Here is a 19,593-nt window from a genome sequence, read left to right on the forward strand (position 1 = left end):
ATCACTCTTTAAAAAAAATCATTCAAATTAGAGATCATTTAATCATCTAAACATATCAAATAAACAGACATTCATCATGAATATGCATGTTAGGTACCTAGACTTTCGATTTATTCAGTACATTTGAACAACGAAATGACTTCCAATTAAAATGAGTTTTGTAGGGGTGATCTTTAAATAAAGATTAAATAATTAAATGGTTCCAATTATAAAATTTGTACTGTAAAGATGCACTATTTCGGAAGGGGTGAACAAGCTCATCCCCAAAGAAATGAATGCAAGTATTATCCATTAAATAATTGTGAATATTCCACTATTACTAATCTCGATTGAGCAATCATTTTTCATAGCCACGAATCCACCGTTTCACATTTGCAACTGTAGAGGGCGGTTTGTGATCTTTCAATTTTCCAGTGAGGGGACCGAAAGGTTGTGAGAGATAGCAAAAAGATGCACCCATCTCTAGGCTAATTCCCTGTGGTCCTTCCAGGATCACTTTTGGAGCTCGCAACATTCAGTTTTATTCCCAGGTGATCCTTACTAATCCATATGAAGTTAGGTTAGCTACTTCCCTCAGTGGGGATAAAGAATTTCAGAATATAAAACCCGAATTAAATGGGATTTTTCCTATCACAATGCAGTTTACATAAAACCGATAGATCCCAAGTATAGTCAATCTCTTTTGTATGTAAGAAAAACTGAGATGGTATACCTTTCCATCTCGGTGACCCTCTCCATGTCATGCTTGGCCATGAGAATAATCATCGAGTTATAACCTGTATATGGTGCATGACTTTCATACCAACGATCTACATTGAAAAAATAAATCTTCAACCAGTGTACAAGTTTTTGGGCAATATTTATGAGATCCTAATTAATTATTTGGTTTGAAATTCGCTTTTAGCGAGAATTGATCATAAAATATCTCACTAACAAATGAGAAGAATAACACTAGACCGTAATACTAATGACAGATAAATGTATTTTAGTTAAGTAGACTCTAATAACGTCACATGGCTATATATTACCAAAACAATTACTCGTAGATGAAGTTTTCCACTCGTTAAACATGCATATGATTTTTTTTTTCTTGCATGGAAAAATATGTATAGGAAAATTCATCACATGAGGTCAAGTATATTGGGTTCTCTTTTCTATTTATCTATATCATTAACTCCAGTTTAAAAATAGCTTATTATTAAACTAGGCACCATTCATTGGCAATATTGTCGTTTTTTTTTTGTTGACAAAGAGGAAGAAAAAAAATGAAAGATTACATAAAAATATCATAAGGTCACGAGACTCCAATTATATTTACAACTAGCAAATAACGACAAAAAAAAAAAAGGAACTTACTGAAAAAAACTAAACCCAAACTACGTGATAAGAATGAAAATCTTATTTATCATGACAATCCACTTTTGGCTTACAATTCAAACCAATGCACTATAATTTGAGGATTGTGGGGTTACATTTACAAAGTGGGATTCAAATCAATGCACTATAATTTGAGGTTGTGGGGTTACATTTACGAAGTGGGTCGGATATTCTAAGGATATATAATATTTCTTAATTTGCATGTTTTTTTTTTTCTTTTCTTTTGTATTTTTGTTTCTATTTGTATAGGCGGCTGCCCAATGCTCACTGCAGCCTTCACTCTCCAACAAATCGTGCAAACACCTTGGAAGATTTTTTTCTTGACATGTCTTCCACTTAACATATGTATAAGTACAATTAAAACATTGCCAAATCCCCATGTAGACCAGTCAAAGCAGATAATTGGGATCTTAAAAATGCTTTTCTCCAATCGGGTTCAGATAATAGCTGTTAGAACTGACCACTTCAAGATAATATTACATTTGCATGAATACTATTGGGGCAACATTTTTAGATATGTTAATTTCTACGGGGTACAGAGGAGCAATTTCTTTAATGTATTTAGAATATAATCACGAGGCATTGCTATTTTCTTAAATTATATCTACAAATTTATTTTTTGTTTTAGTATACGTCAAAAGTGGATAGTGAAAATCTCTATTGTCTATAGTGTTAAGGGTATCTTTCACTGCTATTATGTATTATGTATAGAGAGAACGGAATATCCGTATATTCAATAACTTATATCAACTCGTTGCTCTAGTTCTCAACTCAATTAAGCCTACTATTAAACTGGTTGAGTTATTTGAAAATAGCTTATTCTGCCGCTAATGAGTCTATGTTACGATAACGGAATATCCACATGAATGGTTAGTTTTTGTTATTGATGCTTAGTGCAGCATTGTTGGCTTCTGTTGTCTGTCTTTGTGGAAGCTGCAACTTTTTGCTGCTTATTTTTATTATCTTTTCTTTTTAATATATTTTATTTATCAAAAAGAACTTTGTTGTCTACTTTTATTATAATATGAGAATAAGACCTATAAAAATTTATCCCGATGTCAGGATCATTCATATGAATGTCAATAGTCAATAATCAAAATATATATATTTGCAGGGGAAAAGGATCCGGTCCGGATCTCTCCCATCAAAGGTCCAGGATCAAGTGATCTGGATCATTGAAATTTGATCAAATGGCTAAAAACAGGGGATCCTTCTAAAGTTATAATAATTGTAGCCGTTGAATCAAATTTCAATGGTTCGAATCACTTGATCCTGGACCTTTAATGGGAGAGATCCGGAATCCTCTTCCATTTGCAGGGACCAGTTAGTACGTGTATACATACATACATACATATATACATACATACATACATATATATATATATATATATATATATATATATATATATATATATATGCGTAGTAGGTTGCTTTTACTTTACTATATATCATATTTCTTATGCATGCATGGTTGTTGGAGTAGACAAAGGAAATGGATGGATACGTTCGTAACGAATTTTTTGGCCCTATCGTAATGTGATTATTGTGTGTCCAATTTGTCGAATATACGCTCTTCTTATATTTAGGTGCTGATTCACTGATTTCATTACGCATCAAGTCAGACTTTATGTATATTAATTCGACCTTATGGAGCCCATGCATGTTGGTTTTTACCCTAAACCCTAATAGTTGGAGCACGTAAAATAGATAGGACCGTATTTTTGTTTGTTCTTTTTGAGTGAAGGGTTAATAGTGCTTAATTTCTTACAACATTGCTAAAAAGTGCTTTCCTATATGGAGCACTTCAGCACCTGAGAATAATTTCTAATTTTATATGAGTAATGTTACACTCATTGCATTTTTTATATTACGTTTGTACCACTTCTATAAAAGATGTAAAGTTCATAAACACATTTAAGTCTTATCTTTATTAGAGAGAGAATTCAAATATGATACAAAAGATGTAGTAAAAGTGGCATTACTAAATCACTATCTTTTCCTTAATTGAGCTCAAGAATTCTATAAAAGTACCATTAAATACAAACAACCAATGATAAACTACCCACATGATCACACACATTCTTCTCTCCTCTAGTGAGAGCCATTCTAACTTTAGTGTGAGTGAGTTTCGTTTTCGTTTTTATGCATAGCTGCGCGTTGGCTCTAGTTATGGCCAGGGTCAGTGGCAGACTCTTATTTTCCTTTTCCTTACTGTTTTTTGCAATAATCCCAACCCTGTTCCATACCGATCTACCCTTCACGATCTCATCTTCTTGCTACTTTCCTTGCCTCTGATTTCACCATCTTGAGTCTCAAATTCCGATCATCTGTTTCCTCTACCATCTTCACAAATTGGCTCCATCATTTTTCCACCAATCCTCAATTTGATTTGTCTACCTTTTCCTACAACTTTTCGCATTTCTACAGGAGGATGTGTAGAGTTTTGTCTCAGGTGTTCACACCATCACCTTTGTTGACCTTTGTTAGTCCTTCTTGGTGTTCACCCTTGTTGGCGATGTTGCTCGTTAGATCTTTCTTCCCGTAGGCTTCCTTTATTTCTTGGTGGCGTCCGTTCGAATGGTCCATGGAGGATGGTGAAGTCTATTTCATCCTCAATTTTGGGATTCTGGATGGTGCAATGACATGCGCTAGTGTGTTTCTGGGCTTTTTTATATTGAAAATATGATTTTAGCCCTTAAAACTTAAGTTTACTCAAAGAAAACCCAATGACTAGGATCCACATAAGCAAATTCATTAATTTCATATTACTTCACACATTTTACATTTTTCACATGCCTAAAATACCCCTATTACATATTTAATGTAGACAATTAATTGTAAGGAGAGAGTAAATGATTTTGCAACAAGAAAAAAAAACATTAATGTTAAAAATTTATTGCATATTAATTTTTTAGAAAGGCTTTGAATTTTCATAAAACTATTCGATTCAGTTTTTTTCATCCTACTCTTGAATACTTTTGAATTTATCCTTTTTTTTTACTAATATATTAGAACATTGTATTTCATTATCTACATTGACACACCCCGATCCTAAAATCAGGGCGTGCTGGGCGTCACGTGGGCGTGACGTAACCAAAAGTGCGACGCGGAAGCAAAAAGGATAAAAGAAATACGAATGAATAAAACCAACTACTAGCAATAATATCCAACTAACATGCTAGAGTGAGTTTAAGTGTGAAACACACATAATTAGAACATAAGTACTAGGTGCAGTCAAGTAGGACCATTACTAAATTATAACACCTGAAGGTGAGTCCTACATTTAAGTAGTCTGTCAGAACGCCGTGGGAATCCTCGTGAGCCACCAACACTGCTAACTAAAACCTGGAGGGGCGCAAAACAAGATTGAGTGGGTTAGTAAAACAAAGCTTTTGGAAAATATTTCATTTAATAACACTTCTAACCTCTCGTTGTAAAACCTGTATACTTTCCCAGAAAATAGTATATATATATATATATATATATATATATATATATATATATATATATATATAACCATATATAACATCAAATAACTCGAATCACAAGTCTTTAACACTTTCCAGGAAAATATACCATGCTATACTTCAAAACATAATAAGGATGCATCAATATAACAGGTGAAATAAGGAATCAACCGGAGACCCTGCAGTTGTCCTGTACGGCTAATTCTATAGCTCAATATCCAATCCAGCCGGAGTCACCAACTGTGACCTGTACGGCCCTACTCTGCACATAAATCGGAACTATCTAAAGTAGTCTGTACAACAAGAATGGTGTAAGAATACGCTCTAGTACTTCTCTCATCAACAACTGTATAATAATCTAAAGTCACCTACAAGTCGGAACCACCTCTAATGGTCTGTACGACATGTTGGAACCACCTTTAATGGTCTGTACGACATGCACCTACTTGGATCCAAGGTGAGCATGTGGTGCGGGGTTATTAATAATATAAGCACTAACACTGGGGGTGCAGGTTATGAGCTCTCAACATAAATCACATCAAACAATAAATCACATGAACAACATAAAACTCACCTGATACTCACATGTGCGTCCACAGCACCATTTAACATATATGCATCAAATACTAGTTCATATATTTCGTATAATATATATGCATGGCATTTTAAAACATACTATCATTTAAATTTAATTTATGGGAAAAGTCAATAGTATATAGGTATATACAGAAAATAATTGTCCACTCACTGGTATGTCGAAGGGTCGTAACCCCCGTGACGCCCTTGAATGCACTCGTCCTCAGGATAGGTCTCACCTATATGCGAAACAACAATAAAAGCGTTATTTTAAAGCACATAGGCAAAACTAGCTAATAACTTCTCATACGATGCTCAATTTGGGTATATGAATATACCACAGTGACCTACTCGATGTCACGGATGTCGAGATATTTTTAGAATAATTTTTCAACGCCACATGCGCTGGGAGAGGCACGGTGCTACGCGCCCCCACGCGTGTCATCCCCTACCTCCAAACGCCGGAAAATCTCGCCGGCGCCTAAAACTGGGCAAACCTGTAAATGCCCTTTTCTCGCTCGATTTTGCACAATTTTCCACGAAATGTTCACCAAAATGTCACAAATCACGAGAGGAAGAAGGCTATACCTTTTAAAACTTCCAAATCATTCGAAAACTCGTCGAGAAATTTCTACCAAAACCGGCCACCTTCGAACTAGGGCTTCCCGACGTCCAAAACTTCCAAACGAACGTCCCCGAGCTTTGTGGGAACCTTCTAGAGCTCACTGTGAGCTTGGATTGTCCTAAAAACCAACCATTCAAAAGTTCATGAATAGTGCTCAACTCGGAGCTTGAGTTTTCAACGTGATAACGAACAATTCCTTACCTGAAATGGGTACTAGAGAGTTCGTGTGATCTCCAGGAGCACGATGGTGATCTCAAACACTACAATCTATGATGTTTTGATGGTCTTTGGGTGTGGTCCGTACAAGTTTGAAGCGAGAGAGGGAATGAACTGAGAGAAATGAGAGAGATAACGTACGGGAGAGAGAGAATGAACTGATTGGTGTGTGTGTCCTTCTAAGACCCTAACCACACAAAATACACATAATTTTTAATCCAACTTAACTTTCCAAAAACTTAGGAAGGTATGTTTTATTCAAATAAATAAGTCACACATACCTTAGTAACCTTTAAGGGCAATTCTGTCAATTCACATCAATGATAAATGAAATTTCAGGACGGGCTGTGACATACATGCACATTAATTTACCTACAACAATTATACCATGGGTGTAATATAATATCTCTTTTTTACAATGATGCAAAATAATGTTTATACCAACAACAAAACGTGCCTAATATATGTACTAATACATGAAAAATAATTTACCTATATTAAGAAGAAATGTAGTTCGATGCATAGTATTAAAAAATACTATGTTACACCCATGTTTATACAACAATAAAACGTGCCTAACATATCTAACAATACATGGAAAATAATTTACCTACAAGTTAGATAAATGTTATTTGGTTGGGTGTAGTATAAATTTTTTTAATAATTGGAAAAATTAAATATAACTAGGTGTAGTGTAATTTTTTTATATATATAATTAGAACAAATTAATTTACCTACCTACTATTTGAAATGTTCATTTCTAATGATGCAAAATGTTCATTACCTAACTACAAATTAATTTCCAATAATTTACCTACAACAATTATACCATGGGTGTAGTGTAATATCTTTCTTTTCAATGATACAAAATATTGTATGTACCAACAACAAAACGTGCCTAACATAAGTACTTGTACATGGAAAATAATTTACCTATAACAAAAGAAATGCAGTTTGATGTATAAAATCAACAATATTATGTTCCACTCATGTTTATACAACAACAAAATGTGTCTAACATATATAACAATACATAGAAAATAATTTACCTACAAGTTAGAGGAATGTTATTTGATTCAAAATATATAATATAGGTGTAGTATTTAAAAAAAAAATAATTGGAACAAATTAATTTACCTATCAATTAATATAGGTAAAATTGCTACAAAATATATCACGAAAAAAAAAACTACTTTTCTAGTTTGACATGGATACGGTTAATGCAAACACTTTTTACATTTTATTTCACTTTTTCTACTACTTTTAATTTGGCATAAATTTAGGAATTTGGAAAAGGGACTATAAAGTATGAGTGTCATGAGTGTAAATAAATTGTATTAATAGGTCAATAGTGTTCCCATATGTTTGCAAATTTTAAATTTGGGCTTAAACTGGATCTTTAAAGATAGATTAATTTTTATCTAAAAATATTGAGTTGTAAAGACTAAAATCCAAAGCACCCTAATTTCTATTTGAGTAGTATTAGAAACACCATACAACCTGAGCAATTTCATTGCTTTATTTATTCACAAAAAACGATAACTTGTCACATGAGTTGGTAAACATGCATAGTTGATAAGCCCCACCTGACGAAAGATTTTTTAATATGATCGGTACATGGGGTGGTGTATCATGTGTTACTATACAAATGTTAGGATATGTGTGTTAAAAAGTTAATAACTTAAAAAATAAAATTTCTCACAACTTCTATAAAAACACGTAGTGTACCATCCGTATTCGCGTCACAATAAAAAATTTCTTCCACTTGACGATTCACAAATGACAATTCCAATGAACCAGAAGACACAATGCATGCATGCTACAATTTTCCTATGAAATGGCACGCACTCATTGGTCAATAACCTTTACGAAGAGCAGTATACGGTCGTATCCTGTATTGGTTGAAATGATGAATGAAATTTTAGTAATGCTACCGTTACCATATATTTGTATTATCCTTCAAATATAAGTATAATTCATTAACACATACATGTTTTATTTCTATTAAAAAAATAATACAAATATATAATAAAAGTAGCATTTTTTAAAAATGATTTCATGACGATAAAATTTATTTTTAGGATTTGATGACCGAAACGGAGTCTTTATTTCTTTCACGGGCTAGACGGCTTCTTTGCCTCATTCCCATTTCGTGCATGCATGTAACATGTTAAATATATTCAGAGCCGGCGGCCAACTGCTGCCCGGCCACCTTAATTAACACGCGTCTACAATGATTTACAAAAAGTTGAAAATATTAATCATTCTTAATTTTTTTATTATTTTTTTAACAGGTCATAGTATACAATGAAAACAAAACAATGTAGGCACTATAATTGAGTTATCCAAAATTTAGTATTTATAAAAAATCAATCTAATCCTTATGCTAAAGAGAGATGGCGATTGGTGTGAGTCACCAATTGAAGTTACTCTATGATCTTATTGCAATGGCAAAAGCAGTTGAGGCTTTTAGTATTAGTTTGGGGCTGCAATGGATATTTTTATTTATTTTTAACTGCTTCAGCTATGTTGTGAAAATAAACAACTGTGAAACAATGCAGGTAAGTGTTTGATGAATTATAATGCTAAAAGGGCTTTTAGCAAAGAAAGATGGGGGTAGGATTGCCAATAAAAGTTTCATGAATGGTATTGATCACCTGCCTCTAATGAAAAAAAAGATCATTTTTGAGAAGCATATATAGAGCTGCTTCTGCTTTCTGCTGTTTTGGACCTAGGATTTTGAAGAATTTTTTTTTTTCTTTTTGTTTAAAAAAATTTAAGCAACCTTAAACCAGCTCCTAGTGTTTTCATTCCCTACAAGTTCATGCCATGAAGCGGCACACTCAGTGGTCTCCTTCATTACTAAACTTGAGGATATTTTTGTTGGGACCAAATTGGTTTAATGTTTTGATGCAGATGTAAATGTTGGTATTAGAATTTAATAAAATCTTATTTTTAAGAAAAGGTTAGGCCGAATCGATTTGGCATCTATCGCAGTTCTTCTTGATAAGGCCATTTCCTTAATATTTTCAATATTTTCCGAGTTTGTTTGGTTATATAGCTAGATTTGATGAGTACTCAGATTTATTACCATATATGTCGACGTGGATAGATTTGATTTACCTTTTTCATTTACCATTACAAATTTCTTAATTAATTGTAATTTGCTTTGGTTAATTCCCTTTATGAGTGTCTTGATTTACCAAAATATCTTCTAAGATTCGTGACATTTTCTCAATCCAAATTCACATTTCAATTAGAAGAAGATAAAAAAAAAATTAATTAAACACTTTAAGTTTTTAACCGTTAAATTTTTTGTTAAACAATCAATGATTAATATTTTAAAGTTAAAAAAACTCAAAAATCATATACTTTTGAAGCACCATAAATTTTTTGAGAACTTTCATATATGATTGAAAATCCTTCGCTCCTTTTTGGTTTAAACTTAAAAAAAAAATTATAAGAGCTCGTCTGGAAGTGGTGTTAAAATGATTGATAACATTTTAAAAAAAAATGTTAAGCCAATCATTCATAAAATTCAAGTGTAATCTAAAAAAATATTTAAATGTTTCTTTTAAAAAGCACTTCAATTATTTTTAAAAACAAAAATTAATTTCACTAAAATGTTTTTAATCATTTTAAAAACACTTTGAAATAAGTTTTTCATTTGAAACAAAAGTTTTTTGGTTCTCTTATGTTGGATTTACGAAGAAAAAGCTTTTGCTTTTGGTCTTTAAACCAGACATAAGTGCCTCGAATTTAAAAGTACAAAAACATTACAAACTAAAATGAAACAAATAAAAATGCAAGAAAAAGTGCAACATGCGATGTTAGAACGAGAGCATTGGTGCTTGGCTGGACGAGTGTTTGACCCGCAGATCCCGTCTAAAACTCCTTAATATTTTTTTTTTAAATACAATTCCTTAAATTTTTATTTTTTTATTAAATCTATTTCAACCAATTAAAAAATGCTTAAACCGATATAAAAAAAAAAGAAATTAGTCTGCAAATAAAATCCAGTTTCCAATCCGAGTCACGGTGGAAAAAAAATAAAGTGTGGGAAAATTCCGGTAAGCAAAAAATAAAAACAGAGATCTCTGTTTTTATTTTTTGCTTGACAAAAGCGTTCGGATTTGTCTAATTTCTTGCCCCTCTCTCTATCTGCGTTCCCTCTGATTAATCATTGCATCAGAAAATTAATGCAAATAATTTCAGGACTTTTCTAATCAAGTTCCACAGAGAGAGGGACAAGAAGGAGAAGTCCATTTCCCACATAAGAAAACAGAGAGAGAGAGAGAGAGAGAGAGACAGCGTAACAGTCACCACCATTGACGAGGAGCTTCCCTCCCACCTTTCCCGCGAAACTCAACTTTCCCGGAAATTCCCATTAGCCAAACCAATCTTCTAACCTTCCCCCGTCAACCCCTTTCATTTTTCAATTCGATAAATCCGTTTTCCTCCCCGGGGAAAGCAGCTGAGTTTTTTAAATCAATTTTCAAAACGAAAAACCCGAAAGGCAAATGCTTGTTCTTGACATTAGTCAAAATGCGAGATCAAATCCAAGTCTCCGTCCAAAGCTGCAATTTTTAGAGAAAATTTCAATACCCGAGTAGTATTCACATAAAACCCATCTTTCCCAACTCTTTTTTTCTTCTTATTTTTGGTTTTGGATTTCTGGGTTTTTTCTGTTGTGTGTAAAAGTTTACAACTTTGCGTCCGCAGATTAGAAAGCTGGGTGTGCAAAAGGGAAAAGCTGTGTGCTTATCAGTAAGCCTTTTTCTGGTTTTTTTTACCATTCAGGCTGTAAAAAATCGTTCTTCTTGTTTATTCTTTCTCTCTGTGTAATACCAAATTTGTTTGTCTTTTATTTACTGGGGTTCTGAGCTTTCTGCCTGAGAAATTTTTATTTACTTTCTGGGATTTTGCCCCCTCTTATGGGTCTCTGTGTTCAATATTTGTGAATTCTTGGGGGGTTGTGGAACTGGGTTGTTGCTGTGGGTTGTCCTTTTTTTTGAAGAAAGTAGCTGTTTTCTTCACTGAGGAATTGCTTTTCAAGAAGCAGCTGCAGAAGTTGGTACCTGTTGTTTTCACTAGGGGATAGATATTCAAAACTGCTTTTGGATTCTATTCCTCTTGAAGAATTTGCATTAATTAGTGAGGATTGGGAAATCAGAAGCAGATTTTAGCCTTGTAAGTTGGGTTTGTGTTGGTTTTGGAATTGGGTTTGGTTGGAGCTTGTTGTAGAGTGAAAGGGAGTTAAGAGAAAATATGAGGGGTGGAGGCAGAAGGAGAAAGCTGCATTTCAGCAAGATCTATTCTTTCACTTGTGGTAAATCTTCTATGAGAGATGAACATTCACAAATTGGGGGACCAGGATATTCCAGAGTGGTTTACTGCAATGAACCGGACTCTTTCGAGGCGCATATGCGAAATTATGGAGATAATTATGTTAGGAGCACAAAGTATACAGTTGCTACTTTCTTGCCAAAATCTTTGTTTGAGCAGTTCAGAAGGGTGGCCAACTTCTACTTCTTAGTCACTGGCACTTTGGCATTCACTCCTCTGGCTCCATTTACCGCTGTCAGCGCGATCATCCCTCTTATTATTGTGATTGGGGCGACCATGGTGAAAGAGGGTATCGAAGATTGGCGGCGAAAACAGCAGGTACTGGTTTTTCTTCCTCGGTTTGGCTCTCTATTTTGATTGTTTTTCTTTCCTTTTCCCTTAAAATTTCAATGACTTAGGTTAGCAGTTGAGGATTTTTAACTGTTGAATTTTACTATAACTATATTGGGAGTTAGAATAGATGAGGAAATTTATTGAATGAAAGTCTTCCGAGGAGTGGAGGGGGATAATCAAACTAGATTTTCCAGCTCTCTTGAAGATATGCTGAAACTGAATTGTTTGACTGTGCCATGTATCTTACCTGCTTTGTTGTTTACAAATCATTTGCTGGTTCTTGCTATACTATCACCTGCGATTATGTAATATTACAAGTGCGATGATTTTCCAGGATATTGAGGTGAACAATCGAAAGGTTAAAGTACATTATGGTAATGGGGTTTTCGATTATACTGCTTGGAGGAATCTGAGGGTGGGAGATATAGTGAGAGTAGAAAAAGATGAATTCTTTCCGACAGACCTCCTCTTGCTTTCATCCAGTTATGACGATGCAATCTGCTATGTTGAGACCATGAATCTTGATGGGGAGACAAATTTAAAGTTAAAACAAGCATTGGAAGTAACTTCGTTCTTACAGGAGGACTCTAACTTCAATGATTTTAATGCCATTGTTAAATGTGAAGACCCGAATGCAAATTTGTACTCGTTTGTCGGAACTATGGAGTTTGAAAAGCAACAGTTTCCCCTCTCTCCTCAACAGCTTCTCCTCAGAGACTCTAAACTCAGAAATACAGACTACATATATGGAGCTGTTATCTTCACTGGTCCCGACACAAAGGTTATTCAAAATTCTACTGCCCCTCCTTCAAAAAGAAGCAGAGTTGAGAAGAAGATGGATAAAATTATCTACTTCTTGTTCTGTGTTTTATTCATGATGGCATTTGTTGGGTCGATTTACTTTGGGATTGCAACGAAGGATGACCTAAACAATGGGATCATGAAAAGGTGGTATCTCAGGCCAGATAATTCTAGAATTTTCTTTGATGCTAAAAGAGCTCCGTATGCAGCAATTTACCACTTTTTGACAGCTCTAATGTTGTATGGCTACTTTATCCCCATCTCCTTGTATGTGTCGATAGAAATTGTCAAAGTTCTTCAGAGCATATTCATCAATCAAGATATTCACATGTACTATGAGGAAGCTGACAAACCAGCACTTGCCCGTACCTCAAACTTGAACGAGGAACTTGGCCAAGTTGACACGATTCTGTCTGATAAGACTGGAACTCTGACCTGCAATTCAATGGAGTTTATTAAATGTTCTGTGGCCGGAACAGCTTATGGCCAAGGATATACTGAGGTCGAGAGGGCTATGGGCAGGAGAAATGGTTCACCTTTGGTTCATCAACATTTAAGTGGTGGGGACAATCTCAAGGACACTACTGATACGAAGGCACCCATCAAGGGCTTTAATTTTAAAGACGAAAGGGTCATGAATGGAAACTGGGTTAATGAGCCTAATGCAGAATACATCCAGAAGTTTTTCAGTTTATTAGCAATCTGTCATACGGCAATTCCAGAAGTTGATGAAGCTAATGGGAATATTTCATATGAGGCTGAATCTCCTGATGAAGCAGCATTTGTGATTGCAGCAAGAGAACTTGGTTTTGAATTCTACAAAAGGACGCAAACAACCATATCACTGCGAGAGTTGGATCCAGTGTCCGGCAAGAAAGTTGAGAGGTTCGTATATTTCATTGTTTTTCTGATAAGTAGGACTTATATCTGTGCTGGTACTCTTATTAAGTATGCAGCGAGTATATTCATCGAGTGATGTCTTTTTTTTTGCAGGACGTATAGCCTTCTCAATGTTTTAGAGTTTAACAGCACAAGGAAGCGAATGTCTGTGATTGTCAGAAGTGAGGAAGGAAAAATACTATTACTTTCCAAAGGTGCCGACAAGTAAGTGCTTATTGCCTTAAACTTGAATCTCTCCTTACTTCATACTGCGAATTTTAACTGTTTTGTCTAACCTGCATAACTTATTTTCTATCCAGTGTTATGCTTGAAAGGCTTGCCAGAAATTGTTCGGATTTTGAAGAAGAGACCATGGAGCATCTAAATGAGTATGCTGATGCAGGGCTGAGGACCTTGATTCTTGCCTACCGTGAACTTGAGGAAGATGAATACAAAGAGTTCAATCAAAATTTTATCAAGGCCAAGAATTCAGTTAGTGCAGAACGCGAAACAGTCATCGATGAAGTAACAGAAAAGATTGAGAGAGATCTAATTCTTCTTGGTGCAACTGCTGTTGAGGACAAACTACAAAATGGGGTATGTAGTCAAATACTGATGGGGTAACATGAGAGTTTCTTTATGGACAATATCAGATTTTGAATTAATGAACTTTAAAATTCTTTGGTCAGGTTCCTGATTGCATTGACAAGCTTGCCCAAGCAGGAATTAAGATTTGGGTTTTGACTGGAGACAAGATGGAGACTGCCATCAATATCGGGTTTGCATGTAGCTTGCTTAGACAAGGAATGAAGCAAATTGTAATCACTTTGGAGTCTCCGGATATTAAAGCGTTGGAAAAGGAAGGAGAAAAGGAGGCCATCGCCACGGTAAAACCGTATACATATAGTTGAATTTGTTTCTGCATTGAAAACGGAATTTGTAGCTTAATACTCAGGGAAGTAAAACAGTGTTCTTGAAAAATATAATAGTACCTTAATAATGTTGCTAATACGATATTTTCTGATTCATCATTAGGCATCAAAAGGAAGTGTTCTCAATCAGATAATTAGGGGAAAAGCTCAGCTTACAGCGTCGAGCAGGAACTCTGAGGCATTTGCATTGATCATTGATGGAAAATCACTTGCTTACGCTTTGGAGGATGATGTAAAGAATTTGTTTCTAAATCTTGCAATTGGCTGTGCATCTGTTATTTGCTGCCGTTCATCACCTAAACAGAAGGCACTGGTGCGTTTACAAATTATAATAATCTTTTTCTTTTCTGTACCTACATAAGTATTTTCTTATATCATGGTCAGAAAATAATTAATTTGTTTTCAATGGTGAAATGAAAAATAGGTCACTAGACTGGTAAAATCTGGAACTGGGAAAACAACACTAGCGATCGGTGATGGAGCCAATGACGTGGGCATGCTCCAAGAAGCAGATATCGGGGTTGGAATTAGTGGTGTTGAAGGAATGCAGGTACTGTACAGAGTCTTCCACTTGTTTAACCGAACATTAATTTTTGTTTTGCTGTATTTTTCACTAAACTTTTGTCTCATGAACTTTCCATGCTTATTTTTCAACTCAGGCAGTCATGTCAAGCGATATTGCTATTGCACAGTTCCGATACTTGGAGCGTCTACTGCTTGTGCACGGGCATTGGTGTTACAGAAGGATCTCATCAATGGTATGCATGTCATATACCATGAAACAAACTTGAGATTTTAGAATCTCGACACTTATTTTAAATTATCACAGGCGAAAACTGATGCATCACTATAAATTGACGTGTGCAATTTTCTCCTTGCAGATTTGCTACTTCTTCTACAAGAACATTGCATTTGGTTTCACTCTCTTCTTATATGAGGCACACACATCCTTCTCTGGAACGCCTGCATACAACGATTGGTTTTTGTCACTTTACAACGTATTCTTCTCTTCACTTCCGGTGGTTGCTATGGGAGTTTTCGACCAGGATGTATCCGCGCAGTTCTGTTTCAAGGTAAGCTCACTGGGTTACGTGTGAAATTACGTTCGGACTAACATACTTAATTTCAAGCCTTGTTTTGAAACTGTTGGGATTTATTGTTTATCCTGTTTTGTGCCGCAGTTTCCTCTATTATACCAAGAAGGGGTGCAAAATATTCTCTTCAGCTGGCGTAGAATATTCGGATGGATGTTGAATGGGTTTACAACGGCAGCGATTATCTTCTTCTTCTGCACGAAAGCTCTAGCACACCAGGCCTTCAATAACGAGGGCAAAACTGCCGGAAGGGATATCCTCGGGGCAACGATGTACACGTGCACGGTTTGGGTTGTGAACTTGCAGATGGCACTTTCCATCAGTTACTTCACCTTGATACAGCACCTCTTCATCTGGGGTTCAATTGCACTATGGTATCTCTTCCTCTTGGCGTACGGCGCCATGTCACCTTCACTCTCCACCACTGCCTACAAAATCTTCATCGAAGCCCTCGCCCCCGCGCCTTCTTTCTGGCTCATCACAATCTTCGTGCCAGTCTCCGGTCTAATCCTATTCTTCACATACTCGGCCGTTCAAATGCGGTTCTTCCCTATGTACCATAGAACGATACAACGGATACGGTACGAGGGAACATCAAATGATCCCAAATTTTGTGACATGGTGCGGCAGAGATCGTTGCGGCCGCAGACTGTTGGTTTCACGGCGCGACTGGCGGCGAGGGCCAACCGTATAAAAGATAGACACCATAACCGTAGATAAGTTTTGTATGCTTCTTGTTTGGTATAGGTGGTCTCAAAAATACCAGCTTCTTCAATCTCTCCCAAGTTTTGGAACTCTGCGTTTTGTACATCATCGGGTTGCATATAATATTATACAACAAAATTCTTTGGTTCAAATTTGTTCTGGGATTGGGCCCTTTTAGCTAGATAATTACTTTGTACAGAAGCACTTTTGAGCTGTGTTAGATTTAGAGCGTGTAAATTTTGATACAAGGTGAAAAAAATATGTTGCTTCAATCTCTCCCAAGTTTTCTTCCGCAAATTTCTGTTTTTTTCTTCTCAGGAATTCTCCCATTTTCTTTTCTCGATAATAAAAATGAACGCTAAAACCTGAAATGAAATGATTATCAAACGGCTCTTAGTTTTTGAAAAATGAGATGTTTTTCTCGTATCAATGACATAAGAAAGAAAATCGAGATGGAGAAACCATTAGATGATGAACATTAAAGAAAATCCAATGCCATTATGCGGTTAATCCAAAATCGTTCATCCTTTCTTTAAAAAGTAATTTCGTACTCTGATGTTTATGTAAGAAAAGATTCTTAGCTATCATTCATCGGTTGTATATCTCTGCGTTTATTTCTCAGAGAATATACAACTAATTTCGAGATAGATTCTCGAATCTCTCTAACCATGCAGATTCTCGAATCTCTCTCACCATGCATGAGACCAAGTTCACGTTGCATTACCAAATCATATTCCAAGAGAGAATTAAGAATGACATGCATATTAACACAAATTATTATTTATACAAAAATACTTACAAGATTTGTTTGTAATTAGTTGGTAATTCTGATCTTAATTAACTAAAAGAGCCTTGATTAGCATGTCTCCAACATTATTTTAATCAAAGTATATACTTTCTCTTCGTTCTTCTTCCTTTTCTTCAGACACAAGAAATCCTATATAATTGCCCTAAAAAACCCACACAAGAAAAAATAAAAATAAAAATAAAAATAAAAGTCAGCCAGAAAAGTCAAACAATCCAGAACCCATCATACCCGCGCCAGAGCCGGTCAGAGCCCAAGAAAATCAGCGGCGGACCGAGACATGATCGTCGCGAATTCGTTGAAACTAATGACGCCGTCGCCGTTCGTGTCGGCCTCCATCATCATATCGGAGAGCTCCCTGTACGTCAAGGGGTGGCCCATTTTGGCCATGGAACCGGCGAGCTCGGCGGCGGTGATGTAGCCGTTGCCGTCGCGATCGAAGGATCGGAAGACCTCCATGAGCTGCTCCTGGTTGATCAAAATCTCCTCGTTCATGTCGGGGAGGATGGCGGTGACGAGCTCGTCGAACTCGATGGCGCCGTTGCCGTTGGCGTCGATGTTGGAGAGGAGGACGTGGAGCTGGTCGCCGGTGGGCTTGAGGCCGAGGGAGCGGAGGAGGGCGGCGAGTTCGAGCTGGGTGAGGCTCCCGTCGGAGTCCATGTCGAACCGCATGAAGATGTCCTTCAGCTGCTTCAGCTGATCGGATCCGAGCGCGGCCATCATTATTGTAATGGCGGCCGAGAAGAAGAAGAAAGGGATCGAGAGATCCAGACGACTATAATTTTGTGTTTTTTTGGAGTTTAATTTGGGATTTTGTTTTTTTGGGTTGATTGGTTTGAGATTTTGGGGTTTCTTTTTGTTTGTGTTTTTGGTTGTTTGTTTGTTTTTGTTTTAATTTTTGTTGTGTTTGGATTAAAAGTTGAAAAACCGAAAACGCGTTTTTGCTAGAGTTGATTAATATTTTGCTACGTGGTTATGTATTTGGGATTTGGGGGATGCTACTTAGTAGGGGTTGTTTGTTGATTAACCATATTTAGGAGGACTTAAACGTGTTTTTCTATTTTGGCAATAGAGTGTTGATTTTTAGGTTTCGAACTAAATTCTACGTATTGGTGTGTGTGGGTGAGGTAGGTTCACCAAAATAACGTATTTATTCTGATGCACTCGAGTTTGATGTCAATTTTCAATAAAATAAAATAAAAATATAACGCTTGGTGTGCCGGGTCGTGTTTCCGGCACATTGAAATTTTTTTGAGAATTAACATAATTGGGTGAGGAATATTCGAGATTCAATTTGAAGAATTTATGTGATGTGGAATTTTCAATTTGTAAGTATCATGAACATATTTACAAAGTTGACATAGTTCGGTAGTGTTATGTAGACGTGTGACAATATTTCAAAGTGAAAAAAAACAAAAGATTTATTTGAAATTTATAAGGATGATGTCATTACATTCGAGAAGTAAGATAAGGATATCTAAGCCTTCGATTTGTATCAAGAGATATCATATATATGCATATGGGATTAATTTTCGTACTGGAACTGACAATGAAACTACTCGTCAGTCTGCACTTGTTCTCATGCGATTAATTATGTGACGAGAGATGATATGTGATGCGAGATGCAAAAAAATAAGATACGTACGAAACACGTTGTATGGTAAGTTTTTTGGCGATTGAATAGCTACCTAGCTTTAAGATCAATAGCTGAGAGAGCCACCATTTCAATCAAGTGATATTGCAAAAAACTAGTATCAAACTGATCACAAATTGATGAATTTTGAGTTGGGGAGCGACCCAATTTTCCCCTACGCCAAAAGCTTCCAAATCCAAACTCTCCTCTCTGAGACAACTCCTGCAGCACCTCCTCCACCTCCTCCATGCAACGCCTGCAACTATGTCCTGCATCCATGGAAGATCTCATAGACTATCCAGCCATACTCACAAAGTCGACATCTTTACATGTATCCAGCACTATCATCTCCTTTCTCCTTCTCTGTTGGAGCTTCTTCACGGTGTACTCTCTCGTCTTTCGGATCAACTTGCACGGGAGCTTGTACAAGATAAAGATGGTGATTTGGAGGATCAAGCACTGGCTGCAGCACGAAATCACGACGCAGTCTGCGGGCGGTCATGTTGCAGTCTTCCATGGCTGCGAAAATCGGGAGGAAAGGAGAGGTGGTGGTGGAGAAAACAGTTTAAAGAAGTCTTCATGCCCCGGTGGTGGTGGGGTTAAGGAAGAAGTTCCTTGCCTTTGTGGGAGCTAGGTAATAGGAAGGGCGACTTCAATCATTGATGTGGCATTGTATGAGTCATGACTTCAATCATTGTATCCAATTTAATATTTTTTTTTTCTTTCTAAAGCGAAGTTCGAATTTAATTTAAACTATGATAAGCAGACTCGAACGTGATATATTAAAATATTAGGATGTGAAAA

General features: G+C 36.0%; 2 protein-coding genes and 1 pseudogene across 3 annotated transcripts; 1 reads left to right on the forward strand and 2 right to left on the reverse strand.

Annotated features, from left to right (window-relative positions):
- The first annotated feature begins 10,539 nt into the window (after positions 1–10,539).
- On the forward strand, positions 10,540–16,503 carry LOC126607489 (putative phospholipid-transporting ATPase 9). Its single transcript, XM_050275096.1, has 10 exons — positions 10,540–11,925; positions 12,275–13,626; positions 13,735–13,845; positions 13,941–14,217; positions 14,310–14,507; positions 14,656–14,865; positions 14,977–15,102; positions 15,212–15,310; positions 15,434–15,625; positions 15,734–16,503. The coding sequence occupies exons 1-10, from the start codon at positions 11,530–11,532 to the stop codon at positions 16,364–16,366; spliced, it is 3,594 nt and encodes a 1,197-aa protein (XP_050131053.1). The 5' UTR covers positions 10,540–11,529; the 3' UTR covers positions 16,367–16,503.
- Positions 16,490–18,203, reverse strand: LOC126607504 (probable calcium-binding protein CML16). 2 transcript variants are annotated; one of them, XM_050275120.1, is made up of 2 exons: positions 17,388–18,202; positions 16,490–16,716 (listed from the first exon to the last, which is right to left on the reverse strand). In XM_050275120.1, exon 1 carries the CDS (start codon positions 17,877–17,879, stop codon positions 17,403–17,405), a length of 477 nt encoding a protein of 158 aa, XP_050131077.1. In that variant the 5' UTR covers positions 17,880–18,202; the 3' UTR covers positions 16,490–16,716; positions 17,388–17,402. The 2 variants fall into 2 exon arrangements, with proteins under 2 accessions (XP_050131077.1, XP_050131078.1); XM_050275121.1 differs by lacking the exon at positions 16,490–16,716 and adding an exon at positions 17,110–17,301 and having other exon boundaries at positions 17,388–18,203.
- Positions 18,204–18,559: 356 nt separating this feature from the next.
- LOC126607505 (uncharacterized) lies at positions 18,560–19,541 on the reverse strand (annotated as a pseudogene).
- Positions 19,542–19,593: the final 52 nt, after the last annotated feature.

This window comes from Malus sylvestris, chromosome 16 (assembly GCF_916048215.2).
Source record: "Malus sylvestris chromosome 16, drMalSylv7.2, whole genome shotgun sequence".
In the NCBI taxonomy this organism is placed as follows: Eukaryota; Viridiplantae; Streptophyta; class Magnoliopsida; order Rosales; family Rosaceae; genus Malus; species Malus sylvestris.